Genomic DNA, 26,208 nt, shown 5'->3' on the forward strand with positions numbered 1-26,208 from the left:
ATACCCAAGATACGATAGGCCAATTGAATACATTCGACCAGCATTTACCTTGTAAACAATCTGGGTCGTAGCGGTGGGACCGATTTAGGCCTTCATGGAAATATTGAAGACCAATAGAAGCTTGTATCAGATGTGGACATGTGCTCACTACGATTTCTGGGAAGACAAATTGACACAACTAGTTGTATACCGATAGAATAGAACAGAGCCAATCCCTAGTTTTCATCTTAGATCTTGACCTCTGCTAGAGTTATAATCGATTCTGGGTCCTCCTAGGTTAACAACTGGCCTTCAATGTCTTCTGAAGTTCACGTTAATTTGTCAACTTCGCAGCTGTGTATCTCTTTGGTCGAGGACGGCTAACGGGGAATATCAGGAGTTTATGGCAAAGATGTCTATGTTTCTAGGTATTCTCAATGACATTGCATCACATATTATAGTCCCTAGGACCTTCCCAAATACTACAGCTTCAACTACCATGTCGACTATAATCACGGCTATAACCGTCTCCAATTTCTAGGTTGGGCACGATCACTTTCCCTACCATTACTACTACCACAACGGTCCTTCTCCCCCCATATACAGCAATGAACTTTCCAGTTTAGGTTCATAAATTTGAATTCACTTCGCTTTGAGGATCGACTCGACCCTTCGACAGGTTGAGATCGAGTTGAATACATCTATCTAAGGTCTAGGTAGGTAGAGTAAAGAACTTTACCTACCTAGGTACACCATGGAACATATCTTGTGCACCTAATTACATATAGGCCCTCGAAACAATGACTGTCCGACCATCGTTTTTCATTCAGAAGGGTGAAGTCCATATTAGGACTATATAATTCGACTTTGAGGCATGTAAAAGTCGCAAAGAATATATATTCACTGTGAATTTCCACATATCTGGGTTACAATTAATCGGCATTAAAACTGCACAGAGGGGGTATAACAATCTCCAATGAAGCTTGATAAAGATCCATAATCCATAAGTCTGTGGTAATCCTGGTATTTCCAAATATTGGGATGATGTAGTGCTTCCAATGAACATCGCTCGAGTTGGAGTCAAGGCAAGGTATAGATATTCCCTTCTTTAGGTGGATGAGTTTAGGTACGAGCTAGAAAATAGGTGTTATGCAGTGTCAACTACGTTGAATTGAGGCTACATGTACCTTGTGATGATGTAGTAGGGAGGTATGTACAGACGTTGCCAGCCCTAGGCCCACCAAGCGCAGATAACAGACATGAACGACCGAGTCAACGAGGGAGGACACAAGGGTCAAGTTATAGGGACATGCAGATTCTAAGATTCTACCCTACGGCCTCATTTACGTATACACGAGTTGTCAAAATTAACGAGGAAAAGAATTGATTTGATTCATGAAAAATGTATGTAGCCATTTTAAGCAACTACACAGCAAATCTACCTCGATCCATAATTGTTTTTGAAAGAAAAAAAATCATCACGGCATAATTGAGCATCATCCGAGAATCATTTATTTCTTACCAGCCTTGACAGCGGCCTTGGTGACCTTGCCAGCGCCACCAGCGTTCTTCTCAACGGACTTGATGACACCGACGGCAACGGTCTGGCGCATATCACGGACGGCGAAACGACCGAGAGGGGGGTAGTCGGTGAAGGCCTCAACACACATGGGCTTGGAGGGAACCATCTTGACGATAGCGGCATCACCGGACTTGATGAACTTGGGGGAGGTCTCGGTGGCCTTACCGGTACGGCGATCGATCTTCTCGAGGAGCTCAGCGAACTTGCAGGCAATGTGGGCGGTGTGGCAATCGAGGACGGGAGCGTAACCAGCGCCGACCTGACCGGGGTGGTTCAGGACAATAACCTGGGCGTTGAAGGAGTCGGCAGCAGCGGCGGGGTCGTTCTTGGAGTCGGAAGCGACGTTACCACGGCGAACCTCCTTGACGGAAACGTTCTTGACGTTGAAGCCGACGTTGTCACCGGGGTTACCCTGCTTGAGCTGCTGGTGGTGCATCTCGACGGACTTGACTTCAGTGGTGACCATGGCGGGAGCGAAGGTGACGATCTGGCCAGGGGTGATGATACCGGTCTCAACACGACCGACGGGAACTGTGCCAATACCGGAGATCTTGTACACATCCTGGAGGGGAAGACGGAGGGGCTTGTTGGAGGGACGGACGGGGGTCTCGATGGCATCGATGGCCTCGAGGAGGGTCTTTCCGGTGGACTTGCCAGCCTTGGTCTCCTTCTCCCAACCCTTGTACCAGGGGCAGTTGGCGGAAGCCTCGAGCATGTTGTCGCCGTTGAAGCCGGAGATGGGGACGAAAGGAACGGACTTGGGGTTGTATCCGACCTTCTTGATGAAGGAGGAGGTCTCCTTCACAATCTCGTTGTAACGGTCCTCGGACCACTTGCAGGTGTCCATCTTGTTGAGGGCAACGATGAGCTGCTTAACACCGAGGGTGAAGGCAAGCAGAGCGTGCTCACGGGTCTGGCCATCCTTGGAGATACCAGCCTCGAACTCACCAGTACCGGAGGCAATGATGAGAATAGCGCAATCGGCCTGGGAGGTACCAGTGATCATGTTCTTGATGAAATCACGGTGACCGGGGGCATCTGTAGTGGCATTGATTAGCATGCTGGAAATACTAGATGGAGAAAGGACAATCTCTTACCAATGACGGTGACCTCATACTTGGAGGTCTGGAACTTCCAGAGGGCAATATCGATGGTGATACCACGCTCACGCTCAGCCTTGAGTTTGTCAAGAACCCAAGCGTACTTGAAGGAACCCTTGCCGAGCTCGGCAGCCTCCTTCTCGAACTTCTCGATAGTACGCTGGTCAATACCACCGCACTTGTAGATCAAGTGACCAGTGGTGGTAGACTTGCCGGAATCGACGTGGCCGATAACGACGATGTTGATGTGGGCACGCTCTTCCTTACTGTAGAGTCAAGTCAGTCCGAGTGCTCTCCATATCAAGTCGCAAACCCAGAGAAACATACCCCATGATGACGGTTGAAACTTTTTGTAGTTCTTTGGAAGATACTAGAAAAAATCTGTAGGAAACTTGCTCAGAGACTACGGCAGAACGCGTAGAGGTACTGAGCAAATGTAATCAGTAAGAGTAGTCGAAGAGGGAGAGGCTGAATAGCAGTAGGGGGGCAGGAAATACTCACTGTAGCAGACGGAGGAAGAAAGAAAAACTCTGTGGGAGGGGGAGGAGGGGAAATCCTTATATGGAGGGGCAAGCGAGAGAGGCGAGTCAGCAGGTGGGGCCCAGCCCTTCTCGGTTAGGGCTGCTGATTGGCTGTAGCCCTTACCCGTGCACGCAGATTTTGCAAAGTGGGTTGACGGGAAAAAGTACTGCTACCTGCTACAGTATGCTGCTTCCCATAACTTACGATGTACTCACTACCTGGATGCTTGAAACTCCCCTCCGTTTCCCTGGTTTCGTCCTGCCCAGGGGCTCCACTTCGAAGTGAATTTTTTTTTCATCGGCTCGTTCCCAGCCCACTTCGTGGCTCTAAACTCTTGAGCTGGGCAGCAACGCAGAGTGGTTGGGTGAGAAACCACTCGTTTGCATTGTTTATTTTACACTTTTTTTTTGCCTCTTGTGTGCCCGTGTGTAATTTGGTCTGTGATATTGGGTGCGAATTAAAAATCTCTGCTATTTCGACTTTTCTCTTTGTCTTTTGAGAACCCCGCGGGTGAGGGGCATATCCTCACCGCCAACTCATCCCACCAACAATGTCATGCATAGCATTTCTTATTTTTTTTTTCTTTTTCTCCCACCTACCCACCTAGGTAGGCTGTTTTGCCTCCGATGATTCATACACAATTTCCTAGGCAGACGCTATCCTGTAACGTCGGGCTCTTAATTTGTACTAGATTCAATTGTATTTATAGGCGAAATTGAAATCATAACAAAAGTCAAGCTAAGCCACCATGTGATAGAAAAAATTGCGAAAGAAGCTAGATCCAATATGTATGTCCCACCACAAACTTTCCGGCAAAAATAATACATAATCAATGCGCTGGACTGTGACGTCGATCAATTTGGGTATATCAAACTCGATGGTCTGATACCCAACGCCAGTCCCTCGAAATCAACACTCGATCAATGCGCCATTTACACCTCGCTGTAAAACCAAAACCCTCTCTTTTGAATGTAAAAAGAAAGACATGTAACTCTAATTTTCTCTCCACCGAGCACCGCAGGAAGTACACTAGAGCTGTCAGAAACGGGTACCTCGCGTTAGGAGTAAGGAGGGGAACGTACCTTCAAGAATGTAGTCATCGGTTCATCTGCACTACGAATCTGCAGCTGGAAGAAGTATGCACGTTCCCCGTTGCAGCTTTCAGCGGGGCATTGAGCTGCAAGAGAGAAAAAAAGAAAAGCCATGTTAGCCTTACATATCTTGATCGACATGTCATCCGAACACGAAGCAATGAAAACTTACTTCCAACACTGTCTGCATTGGCAAACTCCTCCTTGCCTCCAAAGACATCGTCGACTTCCTTCTGCTTCATGTCTGTCTTTTCGAAATATTCCTTGTCCAGTGGGGCTTCGTAGGGACACACGCGACATTCGAAGCGGTTCACGCCCATGGGGAATCTTGTGTTCGAGTCGGCTTTGGAGATTGTAAGCGCATTGCTGCAGTTGGGGCAGACTGGAAAAGAAGTAGTCAGTTTTCACGCTCTAGGTTGTTCCTGGGTAGTGTCGACTCGGACATAGCACATACAGACGAGCATCTTGACGGTTTGACTGAAAGATATAGTGGGTAAGGTTGGAATATATCAGACTGGCCCACCAAAAAAGGGAAAAAAGGGTTCAATAGCTGTTCAATAAGACGCTGTTAGGTGCAGAACATCACCGGCGACGATAAGAGGCATAGGCGCGCGGCTAATTTGGAAGACGGAGAATACTAAGTCCGGACGGGCCGCGCGTGGGATGTCCCTGGGGAACAACTCCGATAACCTGTAGGGTAGCTTGCCAGGAATTTGAATAATCGTTTGATCCAACAATCCACCTTGTACATATCCCACTTCGTCTGCTGGCACGAGACACATAATCACTAGCAAAAACGCCCATACAAAAATCTTTGGCGATCAGCTCAACTAGCTTCTTTTGTCCCTTACCGCCAAACCCCGAATCCTCCACTATCCCCTTTACTCTCGGATATTCCGGACTGTCATTCCAAGTTCAAATGGCTGACGAGGTGACTATCGAATTTCTGGTTAACACTTGCTGGTGATCGACGCTAACGCTACTGTGCACTAGGGTGCATCACCCCGCGAACTGATCGTGGAGGCCTGCCGCCGGGATCAACCCCACCTAATTGAGCAAGTGCTGAACGATATGGAAGAGAAGTCAAATGAACAAGTGGCAGAGTTCTTCAATGGCGTGACAGACTCAATGGGAAACTATGCATTGCACATCTGTGCCCAGTATGGCAGCTGTATGTGTTTACTTTGCCACTTCCTGGTGCCTATCTTGGATCTAACCTTTTATTGTTTCTCTTTTTTCAGATGACACTGCAGACGCGTTATTTGACATCCAGTTCTTCGAATGTGACCCCTTGACCCGGCTGGACAAGGATACACCGCTTCACATTGCTGTGCGGTATGCCAACGAAAAAGATGCAGCGCTGGGGGAGGCCATGATTAAGATGATGTGTGAGGCTGGATGTGATCCTCGGGTGCGGAATAAGCATGGTCAGAAGCCTGCTGAGCTGGTCTTCAACAACAGTGAGATCAAGAAGACCCTTCAGCAGAGTGAGTATATTATGGCTGAGGGAATCCACAACACCAATGGAGCCGAATCAGATGGTGGTGAGGCTAGTGACAGCGATTAGAAGGGAACCTAAGGACGGCTGCGTTATCACTTGTTAGTATTGCAGGAATTATCTGTGTCTGCTTGGAAAGCTTGAGATGCTTGAGTTGAGATGTCTGGTTTACACACAAGTTCTAGACGTGGCCATGCCTTTATTTCCATTTTACGATTATTACGAATTCAATTCAGTCTCAAAGACTGCTATCATAGATTTGACATCGTCTCGGTGAATCGCCAGTAAAATTAATGAAATGTGATTTGTCTATTTCAATGGGATATCACAATTGAGTCTTCGATGCCTTGACAAGCTTTTGCACTTGACCCAGCCATTTGCGGGAGAACTCCTCTTCGGTGAATCTTTGAGCTGAACGACGAGCCCGCTGTCGCATAGCTACCTTCTCCGCCTCAGGAAGAGCAAGAGCAGCCTCGAAAGAAGCAGCGAACTGCTCCTCTGTTTCAGCTCTGAATCCAGTCGCACCATCACCTAGGTCAACAACGATGTCTTCACGTGGACCACCGGAGTCATGTGTCACGCAAATGAGACCAGCAGCCTGATACTCAACGACACAAATACCGAAGTGTTCATTCCACATGGCATTGACACCAACGGAAGCCGTGCCAAGATGTGACAGCACAACAGGCCAGCTGGCATCGCATAAGAAAGTGGTATGATCGCGGATGCGGAGCTCATGTGCCAGGAGGCGGAGATTATAGATGTGGGTCTCGTCGGGGCTGGAATGGCGGACAGACCCGATAAGCACAAGGCGTGGAGTAGGTTGATCTGCGTAGGTTGGGTTGCTGGCTCGCTCTTGTAGAAACCGTGCAAAGGATCGTAAGACTAGCGGGTGGTTCTTCTCTGGCCGGAATTGGGCGATGTAAAGCACGACTGGCTCGCGAGTCTTTTCGCTCTCCGCATCAACGGCGATACTTGATTGCAATTCGGTCACTGCCGTTGGGGGAAACACCACAGCCGGCGATGATGCGGTCCCATCGCCGCTGGTGTTGCTGCTCTTGTTGCCGGTGCCCCAAAGTGTGCGAATGTGCGCTGCCGTCCAAGACGAGTTGCACATCACTACATCCACCTGGCGGCCAACCCAGCCATATAGCTTGGCAAATAGCTGCCAGTACCGACGCTTGAGCTTACCTTTCATTCCTTTCCCTGCACCAGAGTTGATCCCCTGCACCCCAGTCTTGTCGTCAAGAGAGGCGAGCATATCGGTTGATATAGTCGGGTAATGAACATAGGCGCCGACAGGCACTTTTGGGAAAAGCCATTTGCAAAGAGCCAGCGTAAAGGCATAACCCATGGTGTCAACAAAAACATCCGGCACGAGCAACGTGAAAGCATCGTAGGCGACAACCAGTGACCCCAGTGATTGCCCCAGCAGCGTCATGTAAGGATATGAGCTGCTAACAACGTACTTGCGTGTCGTCAGGTATAAAAGCACAACATTTGGCGCGTGTAGGTGAATGTTGAATCGGTGTTCCACCCGCTCTAGCATCGTAGCCTTGTTGACTTCGTGGTCACCTGTGTAGATAGCGCAGATTGCTTTCGGCCAGCGCTTCTGCGTTGCGCGTACTGCTTCCCATAAGACTCGTTCACCACCTCCACCAGCATTGCTATCGTATTCAGTCAGTGCTGCGTACATCAATCATGTATAGAGAATGCCATACCAGAATGGGTGGAAGAACCCAATAATGCCATCCCAGTTATCTGACCCCTGGTTGCTTTCCCCAGCAGTGCTGCCGCTGTTTTCACTGTTGGCGGCCTTTTGTACCTCGCCCGGGCCTGAACTGTCCACCTTCTCCCAGTCCTCATCTTCGGCACCATTCCGCGATGGTGAATGAGTCGAAACCTTCGGCTGTGAGGCGCGTAATTCTTCCTCCTCAGATCGCGCCCGCGCGACCACATAATCGCGGCGAGACCGCGTTCTTCGCCATATCAACCAGCCCAATCCTCGGAACACAAGACCGAGAAGAACGCCTGTCAGCTTTGGGAGCAGGACAGCTGTGGCGGTGAGGACCAGAATGGTCGAAACAACGTTGGATAGGAGGGCCATGGTGGAAAGGCAATGATCAAAGAGGCCTCATCAGAGATCACACATAGTAAGAGGATTTGGAGCGTAACTGAAATGACTGGTTGTAAGAAAATACTCCCCCTCTTGCTGTCAATAAGTTGATCAGTCGGGCCAAATGAATAACTTACATACGCGTCACATGATAATCCCCAAACATCCGTTTTCCGCTCCCCAATTACTCCAGCTCCCTTTCTCTGGGTTCTTTCTTTTGGTTGCTTCTGCTCCCAGCTGCTCGCAGCTATGTATTCCCTCCACTCGGTACAGGCTTTGCAATCAACGCGGCTGGTCACGCAATTGACTCGCACGCAAGTTCGACACTTCCACCCGACAAGACCAGCGTCATTCTCTATGATCAATCTCGTCTTGGACGGCTCTACTGCATTCATTCATGGCGTTCACACTGTTTCCTGTCTGCCATGGGTTGCCTCAATCCCTCTGACGGCCGTACTTGTTCGAACATTTATCGGATTCCCCCTCCAGATATACACTCGATACCAGGCGCAACAAGAGAAAAGATTGCAGCCACTCTTATCTGCTTGGGCATTAAGATATCAACAGAAACATAGCATGGCAGCTGACTCCCGGCTTTCCAAAAGGCAAGCTATGATGGATCTACAAAAGCGAACCAGTGAGCTCCACAAGCGCTGGGGTATCTCCCGCATATATCGCCCTATGATGTTCCTACAGCTGCCTGTTTTCATTGCACTCATGGAAAGTCTGCGTGGTATGAGCGGTAACAACAATGGTATTATTGCCTGGTTGCTATCGCTTGTTGAGCCATCACAAGATCCCGCGTCTCCTACCCAATCTCTGCATTTAACCGTCGAGCCCACATTTGCAAATGAGGGCGCCCTGTGGTTCCCAGATTTGTTGGCTGGTGATACGACAGGTGTTCTGCCAGTCCTTCTGACTGCATCAATCTTGGGAAATGTAATGACTGGTTGGAAGACTAAGCCTTTGTCAGAACTCTCGGAGCTTCCAAAGCCTCAAATGTTTAGGGAGGTCACTTTCCGCGGCTTGCGGCTGCTTATTCAAGTCTTAGCATGCCAGGTTGGCGTGGCAAGCTATGTCTCTCAGATGCCAACCGCGCTATTGCTCTATTGGATCACTAGTACCAATGTTGCCACGCTGCAGACTTGGATCCTGGAGAAAAAGGTGTTCAAGCCGCCAGTGACTGGGTCTCATAAGACGCGGTTCGTCGGTTTCGAAAAGCCGGGTGATTCGGATCCCTTCCAACTGAAAAATTTACGCTGATTCCATTGCCGGTGATATCTCGTCTGGAGTGGCATGTGCTCCAACTTTTCCACACCGTGACTCAATCATAGGATGCTCAGTCATACCCCATCACACCCTTCTTTGCATCCCCCACAACATTCACTTGCAGGCTTAGATTGCTACATTCGCATCGAATTCTGACAGAATCTAATCAACCTGGAAGAGGCTCTGGTCGACTGGTACATACCGTATGAGTGGACTGGGAGAGGCTCAGTTTCGCGAAACGGCTTTGAGACTTACAAGCTAAAGTCCATGATTTGGTTCAAGCCTGCAAAAACCTCCTATAAAAGCCGCATATTGTTCCTCGACTGGTTTCGAGGATTCATGTAAACATCATTTTCCTTGTCTCCGCCCACATTCATGTACAATATTCTTTACTTCTCACGCCGCAAATGCGCGTAATGCATTTTACAAACAGTGGAGGCCTGTAAATTTAAAACCCTTTTCTGATATTTGATATTGGTCTTGCCATAAATCGCAACGATCGCCTACGAGAGACTGTACGTAAATTGCAAAACGTATTAGAAAATCCGCCGCCTTTCAAGATGCTTTCGCGATTCCGCGAAGAAAATACAAGACAATGGAACACCTAAAGCTTCGACTTGGGAGACTGTTCTGAGGCACTTGCTTCCTGGTTCACTTCCACAGTACGCGAATCGGGGCCCTGTCCGAAGAAGATAACCTCAACAGTAACATCGTCACTAAGAAAAATTAGAGAAATTGTGTCAAAGGAAATGTGAGATATATGATATACATACCGGTATCGGCGAGAATAAGGACTGGGTAGCGTCAACAAAGCACACATCATATCCTTATCCTTTCCACCCATTGCATTTCGCACAAGATGAGTTGCCGCATTCTTGTCCTCAACAACAAATCGACTAGCCACGCCAGAAATATCATATTGCTGCTGGCGGATCGGACGGCGTTGGCCCTCGGTCGAACCATCGGCTGCGGCTTCTACGGGCAGTGTCTTCTGGCTATCAAACTTGAACCAGCTTTGCAGCCAAGCCTTACTACCAGTGCTGGCAGAAGCAGATTGTTGTTGCTCAACCCACTGACCTACTAGACCAACAACTTCTTCATTGCTCAGCATTTCCCATAGACCATCGGTAGCCATAACGAGGAAATCGCCCTTGGAGGGATCGATCTTGGTAGTAGTAATGATAGGCTCGGCGGTGACGTAGGGGGGTGTCTTCAGCATAGGATGAGGAGTGCGTCCAAAGAACTTCGCTTTGATTGTATCTTGAACGTCCCGGCTCCACTTATAGAAAGCATCACCGAACGCACGACTAGGTTCAAGCTGGCCGAGGATTCGCCCATTCTTGGTGACATATTGCTCGCCGGGGTGTTCCTCGCGCAAGCGCTTCATTTCGGAAGGAGTACCGCCAGTCTGATCTTCGGAAAGGGCAGTAGCAGTCCATTTGCCGGTAGGGCCGCGACGGCCCAAGACTGCGCGAGAGTCTCCGGTAACAGCAACCTTGAGGTCTTTGGACTGTGAATCATAGAAGCTGAGAAGAGCACATGATCCAGAGAGAGCGGGAGCAAGGAGCTCGGCAGCAACTCGTCGTGATTTCGACTTCATCACCTCCTTAACGCTTTCATGTACGATGTCATTGTCGAGGCGGACAAAGCCCTTCTTGATAGCAGCATCAATAGCCTCAGAGGTCGGCACAAGAAGTGATGGATCGGCAGAAGCCGCTTTGTAAGTAGTGTTCAATTCACGGGCCACGTATGAGATCAGAACGTTCCGCAATTTAGCGGACGTTGTCCAACCCCTGGTTCATAGTCAGTACTTGCATGGTATTCTTCCAAGCTTAATATAACGTACGAGTGACCGTCGAAAACTCCCCAGAACATCCAGTCACTGCTCGACTCGCCATTGTTGACAGCAGCCACGGATGCTGGGATCTCCACTATCTTCTCCGCATGGTCATCCTCAATGGGCGAGTTGCTGGGAACTTGGACCACATCATAACGAACAACACCCTTGCCCCGATTGACCAAATATGACTCCTCATTCTTGCGCAGCTTCTGCGTTGCTTGGTCCGGTGTCAACATCTCCAGGACTCGGCGGTCTGAATCGTCTGTATTCTTGGCAAGAGGCTGGTCTCCGGAAAGTGTCGCGGTGTAGAATTGATCCCCACTTACTAACAACGCACGGCGCGTGGACTCGGTGGGATTTTCTGCGTAGGCGGAATTGAGGGCACCTGAGGCGAAGCCCCGGATCTGGGTTGCTGCCGATCTAACAGTGTCACCCTGATAAGCATACCATGCCCCGGAGGCAACGACGGTCGAGATAACGGCGAGGGAAAGGTTTCGGCGATGCATAGATGTTTGAGGAGCTACTGAACTGTGTGATGAGCGTCTGCCGCCGGAATATGGTCGAATGCCTCGTAGCTGGTTGAAGGTCAAAGAGCACGGCCGTTTAGCGGCGATGTTCCATACTGGGGCACGCCGAGCAGTACGGCAGACCTGAACAGTGGCCCGACGCATTGTTTCGACGGTGTAGGTGACGGTTGATAACCTTGGAGACTTCCTTGCCTTTTGTCAGGCGAAGAAAAGCTCTGGGACTATGTGTAAATCAAGATTCAAGCTTATCGAGGAGCTGGGCTTCCTCAAGATGGAGGTCACGTGTGGAGGTTATTCAAAACGCGCTAGTCCCCATTGATCTGTGTCGTCATTCCCCGCGGTTTCGTTTCGGCGAGTTGCTTCTTTTTTGTTTTCACTCCCGCAGACAGCGTTTACTTCACACGTTAGAAGGCTTTTGCCTCAGCGCACAGGATGTCGTCACGAGCAATTCGCAAGCTACAAAAGCTGCGCGAACAAGAACAACTGCAAAATTCCGACCAACAGGATGAGTCAAGTGAAGATGAAGCCCCACGCCCCGCGAAGCCAAAATTCAATGCCTTCGATTTGCTAAATGCAGACGATGAAGATGAGGAGAATGAGGAAGAGGAGGAGGAAGAAGAAGAAGGGACACACGAGCAATATCGAACTCAATCACCAGAACCTGCACCAACCCCATCAAAGCCCAAAAAGAGCAACAAGAAAAAGAAGAAGAAGAAGGCTGCCAAAGCCTCTGGACTGGTCAATACGCCACCAACAAAATCAAATGAAGGAGAACTGGATGAAATTGATCGGGCGCTGAAGGAATTATCAAAAAAAGGGCACTTGCCCTCTGGCGCAAATTCATCGAATGCGAAGCATGATCGCGACGCCTCCTTCCCGAAGACCACAAGTGAATTGCTCGGGATTGACCCCAAATACCTCAATGCAACAAATGAGATGCGCCGACTATTTGGCAATGTTGTTCTAGAGAACTTTGATCAAACACCGGATAATGGAACGGGCCGCCGTCGAGAGCGCAATCGACAGATGATTGATCTTGCGCAGGCCTTATCGGGAAAATATAGTCCAGCTAGCAGAGGTCAAAGTCTGGCTGGAGCCACACAACGACGTAATGTTCTCATGCAAGGCAAAGAAGAATGGCCTCGTGCTCCAAGTGGAGGGCTAGGCATGGAGACTGTAGAGAAGCTTTCCTCCGGGGAGACTCTCTACCAATTGGTACACAATACCGGTTATCAAGATGTCCAAAGACAGTTCGATCTCTGTGTCGAATCCATGGACCCACAAAGAATGATCGGACACTTGCAATACAACCCATATCATATCTCTACTCTTCTCCAGGTCTCGGAAATTGCCAAACACCAGGGTGATCATGCTGTTTCTGCTGATCTGATGGAAAGAGCACTTTTCAACATCGGGCGCTCAGCCCACTCTTCATTCACTAGTCGCCTCAAGGATGGCGAGGCCAGACTTGATTTCATGCTTGCAGAGAACCGGGAACTCTGGCTTGTCGGGTGGAGGTACATCTCTAACCTAGCAATGAAGGGCACATGGAGAACTGCTTACGAATGGGCCAAGTTGTTGCTGAGTCTGGATGACAATGATCCTTACTGCATGAGACTGCTTATTGACCACCTCGCGCTCCGAGGTAGAGAGTATGCCCAATTCGTGCAGCTGTGTACCCAGACACGCTTTAGTCGGGATTGGGCCAATCTCCCTAACATACAATGTTCGCTGGTAATGGCATACCTCCGGTTGAACAAGCCCCAAGAATGTCGTCGACAGCTGCAGCTCGCCATGTCCCATTACCCTTGGATTTTCAGCAGACTGGCTCAGGAACTTGATGTCCAGCACGTTCCCAAACAAATCTGGGGCAAGATGCCTCCCACAGGCACCCACGAGCTACTTACCGAACTCTACATTGCTCGTGCAAAGGATCTATGGAACACCCCCGAAGCTATTTCTCTCATCATGGAAGTCGCAGATTCTATGTCCGGCGAAGAGCCGTATGATCCGCCTGAGATTACTTTGGACATTGCTCGACATGTGATTTTATCTGATATCAAGGCTGTGACAACCCACCTGCCAAACCACTTTGTGGCTGGTCGACTTTCTTCCTCCGATCCTCTACCCCCCTATGAATCAGAAGCTTATAGGCAGCAGTCTGAGCCTGCTCCTATCTACGCCGCTCCCGCTGCCGCTGGGGGTGGTGAGAATTGGCTGCAGGATCTTCTTGGTCAGATGAACATTAATGCCCGTGATCCCGATGCTCCATCCGACGATGAAGAACCAGCTGGGTTCGATGATGAGCCCGAGGATAGAGGGCACTTCGATATTCCGCAATCGCGCCCACCTCTGAGAGACCCGGCGGCCCTCGAAGGGTGGCTCACACGCGAGGGCATGCAAACCCTTCGCATCTTCCTCGCTCAATATGGAGTTGATAGGGGCAACTGGAGCGAAGTAGTCGTGGATTATGCACCTTTGACAAATTATTTGGAGGCATTACAGCGTCTCCCAGAAGCAACGCGCCAACGATTGTTGGAGGGCCCTATCAAAAGCTCTCTTGGTGACTTTGCGATCAGCATGCTCGAAGACGAACTCGAGATCATGCGAGGCGAATAATCCAGCTCCATGATGGACATGAAATCCAATTGTATTATTCCGAGTACAGTACAAACTAATTGAATGATTCCATGTACAACATCCTTGATACCCTAGCAACAATTTCGGTGTAGCCTCGCATCTTATAGAGGGTCCTCCTTAGTTAAAAAGCTTGGATTTGTGGATTTTGAAGGAATTTCTTTCTAGCCATTTCCTCAAATCTTGACCGAGGGATGTATAGATATATCTTCTACATCCTTTGAGCATCGGAGAATTCCCACGGAGAATTTTAATCCCACCGAGGCAATAATGCCCATTTTGTACAACGTGTCTTGAAATCTTGCTCTCGATAACCTCTATGTGTTCGTATAAAAAAAGCGCAAGCAGCGTATTACGCTTCTGACTGCATGACCATAACGAAGTATATCATTGGCCATGGAAAGCGCCCAAATGCTTGGCTGATGCACATCATGCACCGACATTGAAAATAAAAGAGTGCTTACCTAGTCGATATAAGGAAATGATCCGAGAATATCTCCAATGGATACCTAAATAGCCCTATTTTGCCACTTAATTTGAGTCTCTGTCTCTCCTGGACATCGTATGAAGTGCGCTTAGACTGCAAACCCGGGGGACAAAGCGGGACCCGAGTAGATTGTGTCATCGCCTTATCTCCCGCGCAATTTTCTTTTCCTCCACATATTCATTGCCCAGCATGGAACAAGGTCCTATACCCTTGACAGCCCGAGAGGCTGCATCTGGTCTCTTGGGATCGGTCTCTATGACCTGTTGGGTTTTCCTTTTGGTATGTTCCCCATTGAAGAGTGTGCGAACACGGGCGCGATAAACCAAATTCACACCTTGAAACACAACAAAAGCACGTAACTCCTAGCTAACAAGACTTCTACAGGTTCCTCAGCTGATTGAGAATTACCGCAATGGCAATGCAGAAGCTATATCTCTCCTGTTTGTCTTCGTTTGGTTCATTGGCGATATCGCCAATCTCGCTGGCGGCCTCCTTGCTGGGCTCGTACCCGTCATCGTTGCGATTGCAGTATACTTCTGCATTGCTGACGGTGTACTGATCGCCCAGTGCCTTTATTTCAAGGCGCGCAACTCTCGCCCCGAGCCTTTCAGCCGCCGACGCTCATCCACCGAGATCCCGGATCCGACTACCCCACTCCTCGGCCGGCCCTTCAGCGACTCTGTTGAACCTTCTGAGTCGCGGCGCCGGCCGTCGGGCTCGCAGCGTCGCAACCAAGCTAGTGGTCGACGTGAGAGCGAGATCGAGGATACCATAGCCAAGATCGTCGAGGAGAATGATCATGGCCGTAAGGCGTGGGTGAAGAACTTCACCAGCGTTATCGGGATCTTCTTCATTGGCATGGTAGGTTGGACTATGGCCTGGCAGACGGGAATGTGGGCGCCGGCGCCATTGGAGAACAACAATCGTTCTGAGCAGGCTACTGGGGGGCTGGTGCTGGGATATTTCAGTGCTGTGTGTTATTTGGGGTGAGTAATACTCTCGATTGAGGCTGTGAATTGGAATTGACTTTGGTTGCAGAGCGAGATTGCCTCAGATATACAAGAACTATAGCGAGAAGTCTTGCGAAGGTACGTTGCCGCTCCCCCGTGCATGTGCGAAGTCGAAATTAACATTGATACAGGGTTGTCGCTGTTATTCTTCATTCTATCCCTTCTTGGAAACCTGACCTACGGTGCGGGGGTGAGTGATTCTGCAAAGTGCTTCATAAATCGAAGTAAGCTAACAGTCTGGATATAGATCCTTTGCCATTCTACAGAGAAAGATTACTTCCTCACCAATCTTCCATGGCTGATTGGATCTCTGGGGACCATGGTTGAAGATGTGGTCATCTTCATCCAATTCCGGATTTACGCTGTCCAGCAACCTGCGCTCTCGGCGGTTCTATAAGCCTGGATCTCTTATATTTGAATTTCCCATTATACTAGACAACGACTTGCGTCTATATACTGTCGACGGGAAGTCTGATTCTGAGCTCGCTCGTCGGTAGGCGAGAATGATTTATGTGTGTTTGTTGGTGGTGCTGGACATCAGAAAAAAAAGGGAATCGCATAGCGTTTTGTTTTTGATAGTGAAATGCCCAGGTGGCGATTGGGCTTCATGTACAACGTTCAAATGTTATTAGAGTCGATACGAATTTTAGCGACGTGTTGGTTGAGATAGTGCAATGAATATCAGTGCCTGAGAACCATTGTGACTTGATGTAACCCCGAACAGCAGTAGGGCACTGCGATGTTCACATATACCAAGTACATCTAGATGGGTCTTAGAGACAACATGGAGACTCAAAGATCCATGCGAGTTCGAGATCAACACCGACGATCAGCCCTACAGCACTACGTCATATGGCCTACAGATACCCCGTAAGATTCAGACGGCATTCGTTGGCTCGTGGTCGCATGACAGACACAACAGCAGAGCAGGGCGAACTAAGCTATCTGATCCGTGAACAGGGCGAGATAGCGCATACATCTACTCGCCAAACCAAAGCAGAACTTTGATTATGGACAAATCAAATAAGTGTGCCAAACGTCTTTCTTCAATTCCCCTATAGTCCAGGAAGCAACAAAGTTTCGGAGTCGCAGCGGTATCCGATCGAGTCTACCTCGGCCACATTATGACGCGAAGGCACACCGAGCACCCAGTCTCCATTGAATGTCCGTGTCCGTTTGAATTCTTTTGCTAATTTTCTTTTTTTCTTCCCCGGGTTCTAGGTCGTAGCGGGGGTCGTGGAGTATCGAGTACAATAGAGAATCGTCGAGGGAGCCGCCATGCGGCAGTAGGAAAGGAGGTGAGGGATAGAGAAAAAAGGAAACGAGTTCAAATTCGATATGGAGATAAGACGCTTAGTCGAAGAGACCGAAGCCCATGTCCTCATCAGACTCCTCCTTCTCTGTAGGGGGGATTAGTATAGTGATTCACAAACCAGAAGTCCATGTCAAAACTTACCCTCCTCCTTCTCCTCCTTCTTCTCCTCAGCGGGAGCGGCGGCACCGGCGGCACCAGCGGGGGCACCAGCGGCGGCGGGGCCAGCGGAGCCAACGTTGGTCAGGAGCTCCTTGATGTCCTTACCCTCGAGGGCCTAAGTTGTAAATCGGGTCAGTCTTCGAATCTCAAAATTGTCGCGCGCGGCCATTTCCGTTGTTTCGATATTGGCGCGGGTGGTGGAATGGGGTCAGGTATTTACCCGGGCGAAGATGGTGGCCCAGATGGGCTCAACCTCCTGGATCTTGGCGGCATCGAGGATGGTCTGGATCTTGTCGGCCTAAATGAACATTGAAGGTCAGTCACATTTCTCGCGTGATGATTGTTCGTTCCCTTGATTTCGCGGCGGCTTCTGGTGTTCCTCCGAAGGCCCCATTTCACACAAAAAATAAAGCTTCAAGTGCGATCTTCAAGCCTCCACTATTCCATCAACATCAAGGAATTTTGGATACGTACGGAGACCTCAATACCGTCATCGGCCAGGATGAGGGCGGCGTAAGAGCAGGCGAGCTCGGCGGTAGACATGTCGACGGGTGGTGTTGACCGGACTGGGTGTCTTGAGGAGAGTTGGGGATGGGAAAGAAGAAGAGAGGAGAACGCCAATGATAGACACCCGAACGGGCAAGCCCGTGTGTGGGAAAAAGCCCTCGCTTAGGGCTTGGACTAATTGGGCCTAGTCCGTGCCCCTCCTCGTGACTTTGCGCTAAGCCAAAAGCAGAGCTAGCCCAAGATGACATAATCCCCCGTTAAACTGTAGCGGGCCCGTGCGGTCTGGTCGTATCTGCATGATCTCGCTATCAATCGATCCATTAATTGACATCACAGTCCGGTGGGGTTCAACCGTACGATTGCTTTAACTTCCCTTCACATTCAAAGCAACTTACTTCTTCGACTTGATCTGCCTTAACCCCTGCTATTCCGAACTTTCCTACTTATCATATTCTCCAACCATGGAGTCCCCCGCTATCCCGGTCCCGCTGGATCCGCGGGAGCAGCCCATCCTCGAACGCTTGCTCCGAACCCGTGACGCCTTGCTTCTCATAAAACAGGACAAGTCCTCATATATCAAGTCTCGCGATGTGTTACCACTTTACGAAGAAGTGATCGAAGGAGTTGAGAAGATCAATGCTGCCCGTAAAGGACAAGAGCGACGCATGGTACACAATCGCCGTGAGTTTTACATAGGTCGCGCACTGAACTCAGACCTCTCTGACACTCAATGATAGTGGATTATGTCTTGGATGACTGCTTCCAGTTGATCTCTCTGCTCTTTTTGACGGTTGGGAAGAACAACGAAGCTCCTGCAGTGTAAGACAATACCTTCACCCCGCCATCTTATGATTATGACTGATATCTTGATAGATATTCTTTGGTGACCACAATCAAGGTACTGATTTCTGGGTCTTCTTGCATTTCATCGAATTAGATAGGCAATTTGGGCACTGACATTTCTCTGTAGCGCTTACTTGACCACCTCCAAGAGGCCGGCTTTTACAGCTCGAAAGATTTGAACTCGATCACCAAAACGCTAGAGTCTACAAGGGAAACTCTTGAGCGAGGACGCAACACATACTCACCAGCTCTTCTGACACTTCTGGAAAGTCGCCTAGAACATTGTGAGCAATTGCTGGTGAAATTGCAAGAAGGTCTTGCCTTATTGACTCCGCCCTTGGCGCAAACACACGAGACACTGGTTTCAATTTTGCGGTCAACATCCGCTGTTAATACTCGGTCAAAGGTACGGCACCGGATGGTCGCATTGTTCGGGAGCTTTTCAACTAATGCTTAACCCCCAATAGTTCTCAGCCTCGGAAGTAAACGGTCTTCGGGAACAATTAAAGAGGATTGAAAAGACACAAAAGGATGGTAACTTCGTGGATGCCGAGGGAAATCCGTTTGAAGGACAGGATGGTCTCAAGTCTTTGATCCAAAGGTGTTGGCAATGGACCGATACTGTGCTTGAGCGGTATGTTGAAAGCGCTCGGCTTGATGACTGGACATTCACTGATTCAACCACAGCGAGGGAAAAATTGACGAGCGATTCCAAGATCAGTATGAGCGATTGTTGGACATCCGTAACCAGCTAGACCGTTTGTCTGTGACCCAGGCCTGGTCGCTGCGCGAGACCGATCTGTTCGGTTACCAGCGAAAGCTAGACCGCATTGATGAGGCACGAATCAACGGAAACTTTGTCGATACCGAGGGTCAGCCAGCGGACTTGCATGCGCAGCGGGTAAGAATCTCCAAGTATTTCTTGGCGAATTTAACTAACATAAGCCCAGACGCTGTTATACCTCATTCGCCGCAGTTATGCATACATTTACGCACTTTTGATCTCATCAGAGCCTGTTTCAGAGGCTCTTCTGCCAGTCTATAACCAACTTCAAACTCTCCGCCGGTGCTTGATTGAAGTTAAGGAATCTGGGGGCGTCGCAAACTCGCGCGAGCTTTACCCCTACAGCATGAAGGTATATGACTGTCCACATTCCTTTCATAACACCGAAGCTGACCAAAACAGCTCAACTCGATTGACAACATGCGAGTCGATGGGAAATTCTACGTGGGTCCAGATATCCCTGAGGGCCAAGGCAGTGTCAATAACCTGCTGGCCGAATGTTACGATCTGGTCTGGGAACTACGCGCCGCAGTGGTCGATGAGGAAGAGGAGTCTTAGAACAACGATTCTAGTAAACCAATTTCTCTTTTTCTGCCTATCTGTTGTATCTTCCACTTATGTTTGTGAATTTGCACCGATGCCTATGAAGAAATGGCCATCGATATGTTCTTGGCATACAGTGGTACTTGATTGTATGATCAGAGTTTTCCTTGTTTTCTCTTCCTCGGTTTATGTTATGGTAGGCGTTGGCAGTTGGGCAGTTATGGGCCATCTATGGCATTGTTATTTGTGTTCACGGCTGGGAATGGGGGCACTCTAGTGGCCTTAGGTGGTTTTACTGAAATTTCAAGGGAACTTCCCTGTCAACGGACGAATTGATCAACGCTTTTGTTTCGTGCTATTGAATTTCATGGAGTTCTAACTGCGACTAGAGAGAAGTTATGCCCCCAAACGCTAGATCAACCCCTGATCAGTAGGTTTCCTCTGACTCAACCCGATTTTGCCGACTCTACTGCCGTGAGTTTCCACGACGGCGTCACAACTATCCCAGACTTCTATGTTGTAGGCTCGCTCAGACATGCCGATGCAGCTGTGACGAGCCTAAAGAATTGCTGCCCTTTGAGGCACACGTTGCTATAAATTCTATCAGCAACCAAAGTACTCCGAAGATCATCGAAGTCCTGCGAACGAAACGCAAGAGTCCATGATAACCTTCGTGTGTACGAAGGTGACTCCTAAGATAGGGCTGCAAACGGTGGTGTAAGGGACTCGCTGATTTAGGCTGTCGGGCTTGCCTAGGACTTGGGATTACTTCGAAGGCAACTATGACTATATATTTTACAGAGAAGCCCCTACCTACCTAGGTAGTGTCTCTACATTTCTGATATGGGAGGCAAACAAAGTAGTTACTCCTATTCAAGAACCGAATTCCACCGCACCAGGAGGTTCCGCTATACACGCCCTAGAAGACTCCGGTCCTCCTTCATTAGGGGCTATTCGGAATAACCAAATCTGTTGCTAGCTCCTTTCACTTAGTGTGTTAAGTTATGCTCAAAGAGGCAAGGTTCGCACGGGGCTCTCATCTGAAGGGTCATCCTTTCGCCTGGACATCATGAGTCACGGTCGAGGCTCAATTGCCCCGCTTCGTATGTCTTACTATTAAAACCCCTTATCATCGCAGAGAAAAATCCAGTTGACCATTCTTTGCGAACAATCTTGGAGAATGATTCCTGAGGCTCTGCAACCCAAGGCGCTCCTTGCCCACCCGAGGACTTTGGCCCCACACCTCCGCACTCTGATAGTTGCTGATGCATCGACCGAGAACCTCGACTTTATCAGCTCATGTATTCTGGATCAAGTTCAGACGGAGGCAATTCCTTCCTCCGTATTCAATATCTGGCTGTCATTGACATGCAAGCACTCTTGGTATTTCCCCGTCAAAGCACTCCACGATCCGTCTTACGGAGTCCGTGCCGGCGCCACTAAAGTTGTCAAACATCGTCTTTTCCGTGGTAGTCACTGGAAAGAGCGAGGATGGGATGTACTTGGAGGTGCGCAGGGGACCAAAGACATCCTTGACAAGCTGCCTTTGGTGGAAGTGCCACGCTTGGTCGATGCCATTTTCGGCCGCTGTGACGGCTTTTCCGACAGAAAGTTAGTGTCGACGTGTATCGAGGAGTTCCTGACTCTGATGGAGGATACAAATCGCTGGGTTTCGAGATCGTTGCTACCCCACCTCACCTTCCTATACGCGCTTTGTAGCGCCGAAAAGGTCGAACATCTGCTTCGATCCCAGTCGCGAATTTCTTTCAAAATCCGCAGCCATGTTCCCCGATTTCATACCCATCTTCTGCGGCTGATCGGAGTTGGAGCGGTGCATATGCCCAACGAGGTGCGGCTCGGCATTATAAAGCGGTATCGAAGCTCTTTACTGAGCTCAAAAGAACCATATGACCCAATCTACTATCAGAAAAGGGCATTCGACATGTCCCCCGGACTATTATTTGGCATGGATCTCCTTATGGCCATGGAAAAGGAGCCGGAACAACACAGTAATGATGAGATTGATCAATGGGTGGAGGAAATCCTGGATAAAATGATTCGTGAAAAGCTGCCTGTCGAATCGATATTGTTGATTCTGAATCAGGGATCAGCAGTTTGCCAAGCTAGTGCATTGGCTCGACCCAAGGACAGCGTGGGTTGGCTGTCGCGGGGTCTCTCTCAATTCGTCATTCAGCTTTGGTCGATTTCGCGATTTGGGCGTGTGGGAGGCTCCCTAAGTGGGCTAATGGCGAAGTACCGACAAAGGCGGCGCACGAAACCATTATCAGGCCATCAGGCCTCTTTGGAGCAATGCCTAATCCAGAAGATATTGCACGTTAATGATGAGAGCTTCAGCATTCAACAAGGCCGTCCACGATTCACTAGGACCATAATCAATCTTCTCTCGCTCGTGGATAAGCAGGGAAGAATGGAATTTCTTCAGCTGCTATTCCAGCATTCCCCAAGCCTGCAAATTGACCTTACAGCCTGGCCGCCGTCGAAGAAAGAGGAAGAAGTTATGCCATGTTGGGACATAGATGTTTTGCGGATACTACCACCAGAGGACTCGAAGTCCCTTTTCAGACGTTCTCTTCACATTCATCATTGTGAAGAGTTCCTTCCAAGCTCTCAGGGCAAAGATTCAGGCTCGAAGATTCCATCATGGGAAGCACAGTGCCGGCTTTGGGCAACTTGGGAATCTGTTGGTTCCCAAGGGGATGATTTCCCTGTCACACGCAAAGGTACACAAAATCTTGCCCTTCTCTAAATTCCGAACGTTTTACTAAGAAAGGTAGCACTTGATGAGATGAAGCAAAAGTCGGTGCGGGCACGCGAGCCCCCTGAAAGGCTACGCTGGGCAAAGTCGGCCATCGAGCTGGCCGTCGCAACAAGCTGCGTTGATATCTTCATTCAGATAACAGAGTGGAGTAAAAGATTCATACGAGACCCAGTGAGTTTCATATCCTCATCGTAACGACTGCTTTACTGACCGAGACATAAAAAAAGCTTGTATTTTCTGGTATAATGAAGGAAATAACCAGCAATTGTGGTCGCATGTTCTCCTGTGGTGTCGATTTGCGAAGAGTGGCATCTGTTCCGAAATCCTGCCTGCTGCAAGATGCGCAGAAGGGGCATCAATTCCTGAACGATTTACTCAAAACCTTTTTACTTCTTCTGCGTGAACCCTGGGCTCGATCATCGATGAAGAAAATGACAGGAAGTGTCCCCCGCATGCTTTCTACCGTCATCGGTCGCAGAATGGACTTGATACGAAAGAGGCCCTGCGGTGAGTCAGTAACTGAATCTGAACTAGCTGAAATACTTCTCAACCCCATGATTCCAATACTCATCGAATACGAGCGGGAGGGCAACGCAGAGGGCCAGACAGCTGTCGGATGGAGTGGTATATCCGGCATGATGGAATGGCGCTGTCTTCCTGATAATCCCAATCCTATGGAATTGTCATTTATGGACCGGCTCGCAAAGGCACGAGACGAACTTTGGCAGCAACACCGAGTTCAAAATGATCCAAACGTTCTGGAACTAAGCGATGCTTGGCCTCGAGGACTCCCAATCCAAAAACTAGTCAATAGTTCAACCTGGTTATACCATGCTATGAGACACCAAAATCACGCGCCATTTTTGTCATCAAGAGCCAATCGCGTGCTTTTCAGTCCGGCTGACACCGTTATGGTTGTCATAAGGAATGAAATAGAGCATGTTGGTGAATTTGTGGATGATCTTGGATTTATCATTCGTGCTCTCCTTGAAAATGACGCAAAACCAGACAAAGCTCGCGAGGCTTTGCGCATCTGGGAGTATTATTCACAGCTATTACAGCCACATCCGATTTATCTTGGATTATTCCAAGACTGGCTGGTCAATATCATCCAAGGCCAAGAAGACATGATCGGAGTCTCCGGACTCATTCGCCCCTTTTCTTTGTCGGCCATACCGATGGTATCGGCGGTGCCTACAGGATCGGAAATCATCGAATGGGATCCCCACGAGGGTGAATATCCTCTTCCCAAGACAATCTCCAATGATCAGAAAGAGCAACCTGACAAAATACCCTGTACAATCCTCAACTGCCGTATGGGGGGCACAATACCCTCAAAAGCTCCGTTTGTGCGTGCTTGGAAACCGCGAGCATTGCCTGAGCCTCTTTCAATCTGGTCGCCTGACTTGAGTTCACTAACAGAAGACCGCCAAGATCCTTCGCGTTGTGTACAAGACTCGGTCATCTTGGCAGCTCTCTTATTGCTAGACACTTATACCAAAACCCCTCGAATCTTGCGAACAAAATTCCCTGATGTCGACTTTCCGCGCTATACTCCTGTATATCTGGCGGATGAGTTCATTACTTTTCAGACCAAGGGAAAGTCCAAAGAAGCGTTAGGACGGGCGATAGAAGCGTTGGGACACTGTTCCAAGAGGATTCCTGCACAGATCTTGCGAGATCTTATTTGGTCATTCTTGGATACTTTGAAAGCTGAACCAAATGCCCCAATGTATTCAACACTTCTCTACGCCACGTTCGATCTGATCGAAGTCCTTCTTCGCACCGATAAACCGCAGCTTGCAATCGATGTGGTGATTAGAGTGTGGAAGGACTTTACGAACGAGTCTTCTCTCCATCGAAAAATAAGCCTCGTGAAGCTTGGGAGGATTTTTACCCCAGAGCAGGCAGGTGAGATGATGCGCGGATTTGGCGGATATGTCTGCAGTACGTTAGAAGCCCAACAGAGCCAACAACAGAGCCAGCAACAGGAGAAAGAAGAGAACAAAGCCTTCATCAAAGTGACGACTGCGAAAATGCTTGCCCAGGCTTTGGCCCAGGCAAATTTTCTTTCACAGTCTGATAAAATGGAAGTACTACAGAGAATGTTCCATTCTAGCCACCAAATCGACATTCGAAGAGAAGTTGTCGCTTCGATTTTGGAGCTCGTCGAAGATAGTGACAATGCTGAGCCATACAAGATCTTTACTTCCATCGCCTCCTCGGTTGCAGGGCCCAACGAGCGAGCTGGAATCACTGAAGCGGAATGGGACATGGCGGAGAACCAACTGGGCGCACTACCCTACGTTGCGCCACATTCTGAGCGCCCTGTACTGGAATTAGTGGTCTCTACCGCCGCTTTCAAAATTCCAGAGAAACTGCGGTCAGATTATGCACAAAACGTGTTGATACCCCTGGTGCAGGAATCCACTCGACAGCATACGAGATGGATAGCTGCGATGACTGCTAGACTGGGGCTTTCCATGTCCGACCTCAAAATCACGGAGCAGGAGATTGGGCCCTTTTCTCCAGATCTACCAGATCAAATCCTTTGGAAGTGGATGAAATATCTTCCTGGGTCATATCTTGAAAAGTACCACCGTCCCTGGGCTCTTAACTACCTTCAATACGGGTCTTTCAGTTCCATCGATAAGGCACTCGAGGTAACAGTTGATAAGCCGCTCAAGGATATCACCGTTCGAGACCATTGGAATCATTTCCTCAAGTCCCATCGAGCTCGACCTGCTATCTACCGTCTAGGTCGTCTTCTCGATTCGATCGTCGAGAAGGAAGTGGAAGCTGCGAACGGGTTGAGCACTGCGTTGGTTCTCGAGGACTTCGCTTGCCGTGCGGAAATCATCAGCAAAAACCCAGTCAAATACAATGAGGCCTTGAAACAATACACCGTGCGTCCGGAATACACATTGGAACTATTGCGAGCTCTCAGAACGAGCCGCGTGGCAAGTATCTTCGCTGTGGAGGATACCGTCTACAAAGCGACGGTCTACAACGATCTGACCGATGCCATGGCCCGGACGGTTGGGATTTTCGAAGATGTCAGGAAAGAAGGGTGGTCAGCCGAATTTACTGGCGGATATCCTGCGACTCTGCCGTCCACCTTCGAATACGATGTTCTAATGCTCCCTTCTCCAATCTATAATCCAATGGCCTCGGAATCCAATTTGGCAGCGGATATATTCACTTCAGCAATCCTTGATTTGATCCGCAAATATTCCCGGGGTCCGATCTTGCTCATGAAGTTCGATTCTCTCCAACCCGTCGTGCGAGAAGTTCCCACCGCTGACCTGAAGGCTTCCACATTGCGTCTTGGGGGTGCTCAGCCAACGGAGCATGATTCACTCGTGATGTGGGCTAGGGTGAAGTTGGCATGTTTATTACTGCAAAAAGTGCAGTCCAACAGTAAACCGTTGGATGAGGACATGCTGGGAATGATAGATGAGTGGAAGAACAGTGACGTTGAAATTGTGCGGCAGATTGGATGGGAATGCTGAGAGCGTTGCTGAACACAAATATGTTTGAATCAAGGAGCAGAGATCGCGTGGTCGGATGCTTAGTAGTGTTGATGTGAGGAGGATTCCAGAGATAGCTAACTTAATATA

At 49.2% G+C, this 26,208-nt stretch overlaps 12 protein-coding genes across 12 annotated transcripts; 7 read left to right on the plus strand and 5 right to left on the minus strand.

Moving 5' to 3' along the window:
- Positions 1-1,490: 1,490 nt before the first annotated feature.
- On the minus strand, positions 1,491-2,993 carry N7457_009420 (translation elongation factor EF-1 alpha; the record flags this gene model as incomplete). The annotated part of the gene is made up of 3 exons (XM_057180463.1): positions 1,491-2,599; positions 2,659-2,927; positions 2,989-2,993. 3 exons carry the CDS (start codon positions 2,991-2,993, stop codon positions 1,491-1,493), a joined length of 1,383 nt encoding a protein of 460 aa, XP_057028849.1.
- A 1,183-nt stretch (positions 2,994-4,176) lies between these two features.
- On the minus strand, positions 4,177-4,738 carry N7457_009421 (DNA-directed RNA polymerase III core subunit RPC11; the record flags this gene model as incomplete). Its single annotated transcript, XM_057180464.1, has 4 exons — positions 4,177-4,212; positions 4,266-4,360; positions 4,447-4,656; positions 4,729-4,738. The coding sequence occupies 4 exons, from the start codon at positions 4,736-4,738 to the stop codon at positions 4,177-4,179; spliced, it is 351 nt and encodes a 116-aa protein (XP_057028850.1).
- A 455-nt stretch (positions 4,739-5,193) lies between these two features.
- Positions 5,194-5,841, plus strand: N7457_009422 (ankyrin repeat-containing protein ANK1; the record flags this gene model as incomplete). The annotated part of the gene is made up of 3 exons (XM_057180465.1): positions 5,194-5,205; positions 5,268-5,445; positions 5,516-5,841. 3 exons carry the CDS (start codon positions 5,194-5,196, stop codon positions 5,839-5,841), a joined length of 516 nt encoding a protein of 171 aa, XP_057028851.1.
- A 256-nt stretch (positions 5,842-6,097) lies between these two features.
- N7457_009423 (alpha-1,2-mannosyltransferase ALG11) lies at positions 6,098-7,879 on the minus strand (the record flags this gene model as incomplete). The annotated part of the gene is made up of 2 exons (XM_057180466.1): positions 6,098-7,439; positions 7,494-7,879. The coding sequence occupies 2 exons, from the start codon at positions 7,877-7,879 to the stop codon at positions 6,098-6,100; spliced, it is 1,728 nt and encodes a 575-aa protein (XP_057028852.1).
- A 258-nt stretch (positions 7,880-8,137) lies between these two features.
- Positions 8,138-9,151, plus strand: N7457_009424 (putative mitochondrial export translocase Oxa2; the record flags this gene model as incomplete). Its single annotated transcript, XM_057180467.1, has 1 exon — positions 8,138-9,151. The coding sequence occupies one exon, from the start codon at positions 8,138-8,140 to the stop codon at positions 9,149-9,151; it is 1,014 nt and encodes a 337-aa protein (XP_057028853.1).
- A 610-nt stretch (positions 9,152-9,761) lies between these two features.
- ptcF (type 2C protein phosphatase ptcF) lies at positions 9,762-11,668 on the minus strand (the record flags this gene model as incomplete). Its single annotated transcript, XM_057180468.1, has 3 exons — positions 9,762-9,873; positions 9,931-10,950; positions 11,004-11,668. 3 exons carry the CDS (start codon positions 11,666-11,668, stop codon positions 9,762-9,764), a joined length of 1,797 nt encoding a protein of 598 aa, XP_057028854.1.
- Positions 11,669-11,956: 288 nt separating this feature from the next.
- N7457_009426 (transcriptional repressor TCF25 family protein) lies at positions 11,957-14,143 on the plus strand (the record flags this gene model as incomplete). Its single annotated transcript, XM_057180469.1, has 1 exon — positions 11,957-14,143. The coding sequence occupies one exon, from the start codon at positions 11,957-11,959 to the stop codon at positions 14,141-14,143; it is 2,187 nt and encodes a 728-aa protein (XP_057028855.1).
- Positions 14,144-14,837: 694 nt separating this feature from the next.
- On the plus strand, positions 14,838-16,055 carry N7457_009427 (PQ-loop repeat-containing protein; the record flags this gene model as incomplete). The annotated part of the gene is made up of 5 exons (XM_057180470.1): positions 14,838-14,927; positions 15,033-15,634; positions 15,687-15,736; positions 15,790-15,848; positions 15,906-16,055. The coding sequence occupies 5 exons, from the start codon at positions 14,838-14,840 to the stop codon at positions 16,053-16,055; spliced, it is 951 nt and encodes a 316-aa protein (XP_057028856.1).
- Positions 16,056-17,011: 956 nt separating this feature from the next.
- Positions 17,012-17,758, minus strand: rpp1 (ribosomal protein P1; the record flags this gene model as incomplete). The annotated part of the gene is made up of 4 exons (XM_057180471.1): positions 17,607-17,758; positions 17,353-17,430; positions 17,115-17,247; positions 17,012-17,058 (listed from the first exon to the last, which is right to left on the minus strand). Exons 1-4 carry the CDS (start codon positions 17,673-17,675, stop codon positions 17,012-17,014), a joined length of 327 nt encoding a protein of 108 aa, XP_057028857.1. The 5' UTR covers positions 17,676-17,758.
- Positions 17,759-18,100: 342 nt separating this feature from the next.
- N7457_009429 (uncharacterized protein) lies at positions 18,101-19,824 on the plus strand (the record flags this gene model as incomplete). Its single annotated transcript, XM_057180472.1, has 8 exons — positions 18,101-18,320; positions 18,377-18,458; positions 18,513-18,537; positions 18,610-18,888; positions 18,950-19,116; positions 19,170-19,383; positions 19,433-19,618; positions 19,669-19,824. The coding sequence occupies 8 exons, from the start codon at positions 18,101-18,103 to the stop codon at positions 19,822-19,824; spliced, it is 1,329 nt and encodes a 442-aa protein (XP_057028858.1).
- A 1,165-nt stretch (positions 19,825-20,989) lies between these two features.
- Positions 20,990-22,576, plus strand: N7457_009430 (uncharacterized protein; the record flags this gene model as incomplete). Its single annotated transcript, XM_057180473.1, has 1 exon — positions 20,990-22,576. One exon carries the CDS (start codon positions 20,990-20,992, stop codon positions 22,574-22,576), a length of 1,587 nt encoding a protein of 528 aa, XP_057028859.1.
- Positions 22,577-22,833: 257 nt separating this feature from the next.
- On the plus strand, positions 22,834-26,100 carry N7457_009431 (uncharacterized protein; the record flags this gene model as incomplete). Its single annotated transcript, XM_057180474.1, has 1 exon — positions 22,834-26,100. One exon carries the CDS (start codon positions 22,834-22,836, stop codon positions 26,098-26,100), a length of 3,267 nt encoding a protein of 1,088 aa, XP_057028860.1.
- Positions 26,101-26,208: the final 108 nt, after the last annotated feature.

The sequence above is a fragment of the Penicillium paradoxum genome (genome assembly GCF_028828445.1).
Source record: "Penicillium paradoxum strain IBT 22861 chromosome Unknown utg000007l_segment0_segment0, whole genome shotgun sequence".
Lineage (NCBI taxonomy): Eukaryota > Fungi > Ascomycota > Eurotiomycetes > Eurotiales > Aspergillaceae > Penicillium > Penicillium paradoxum.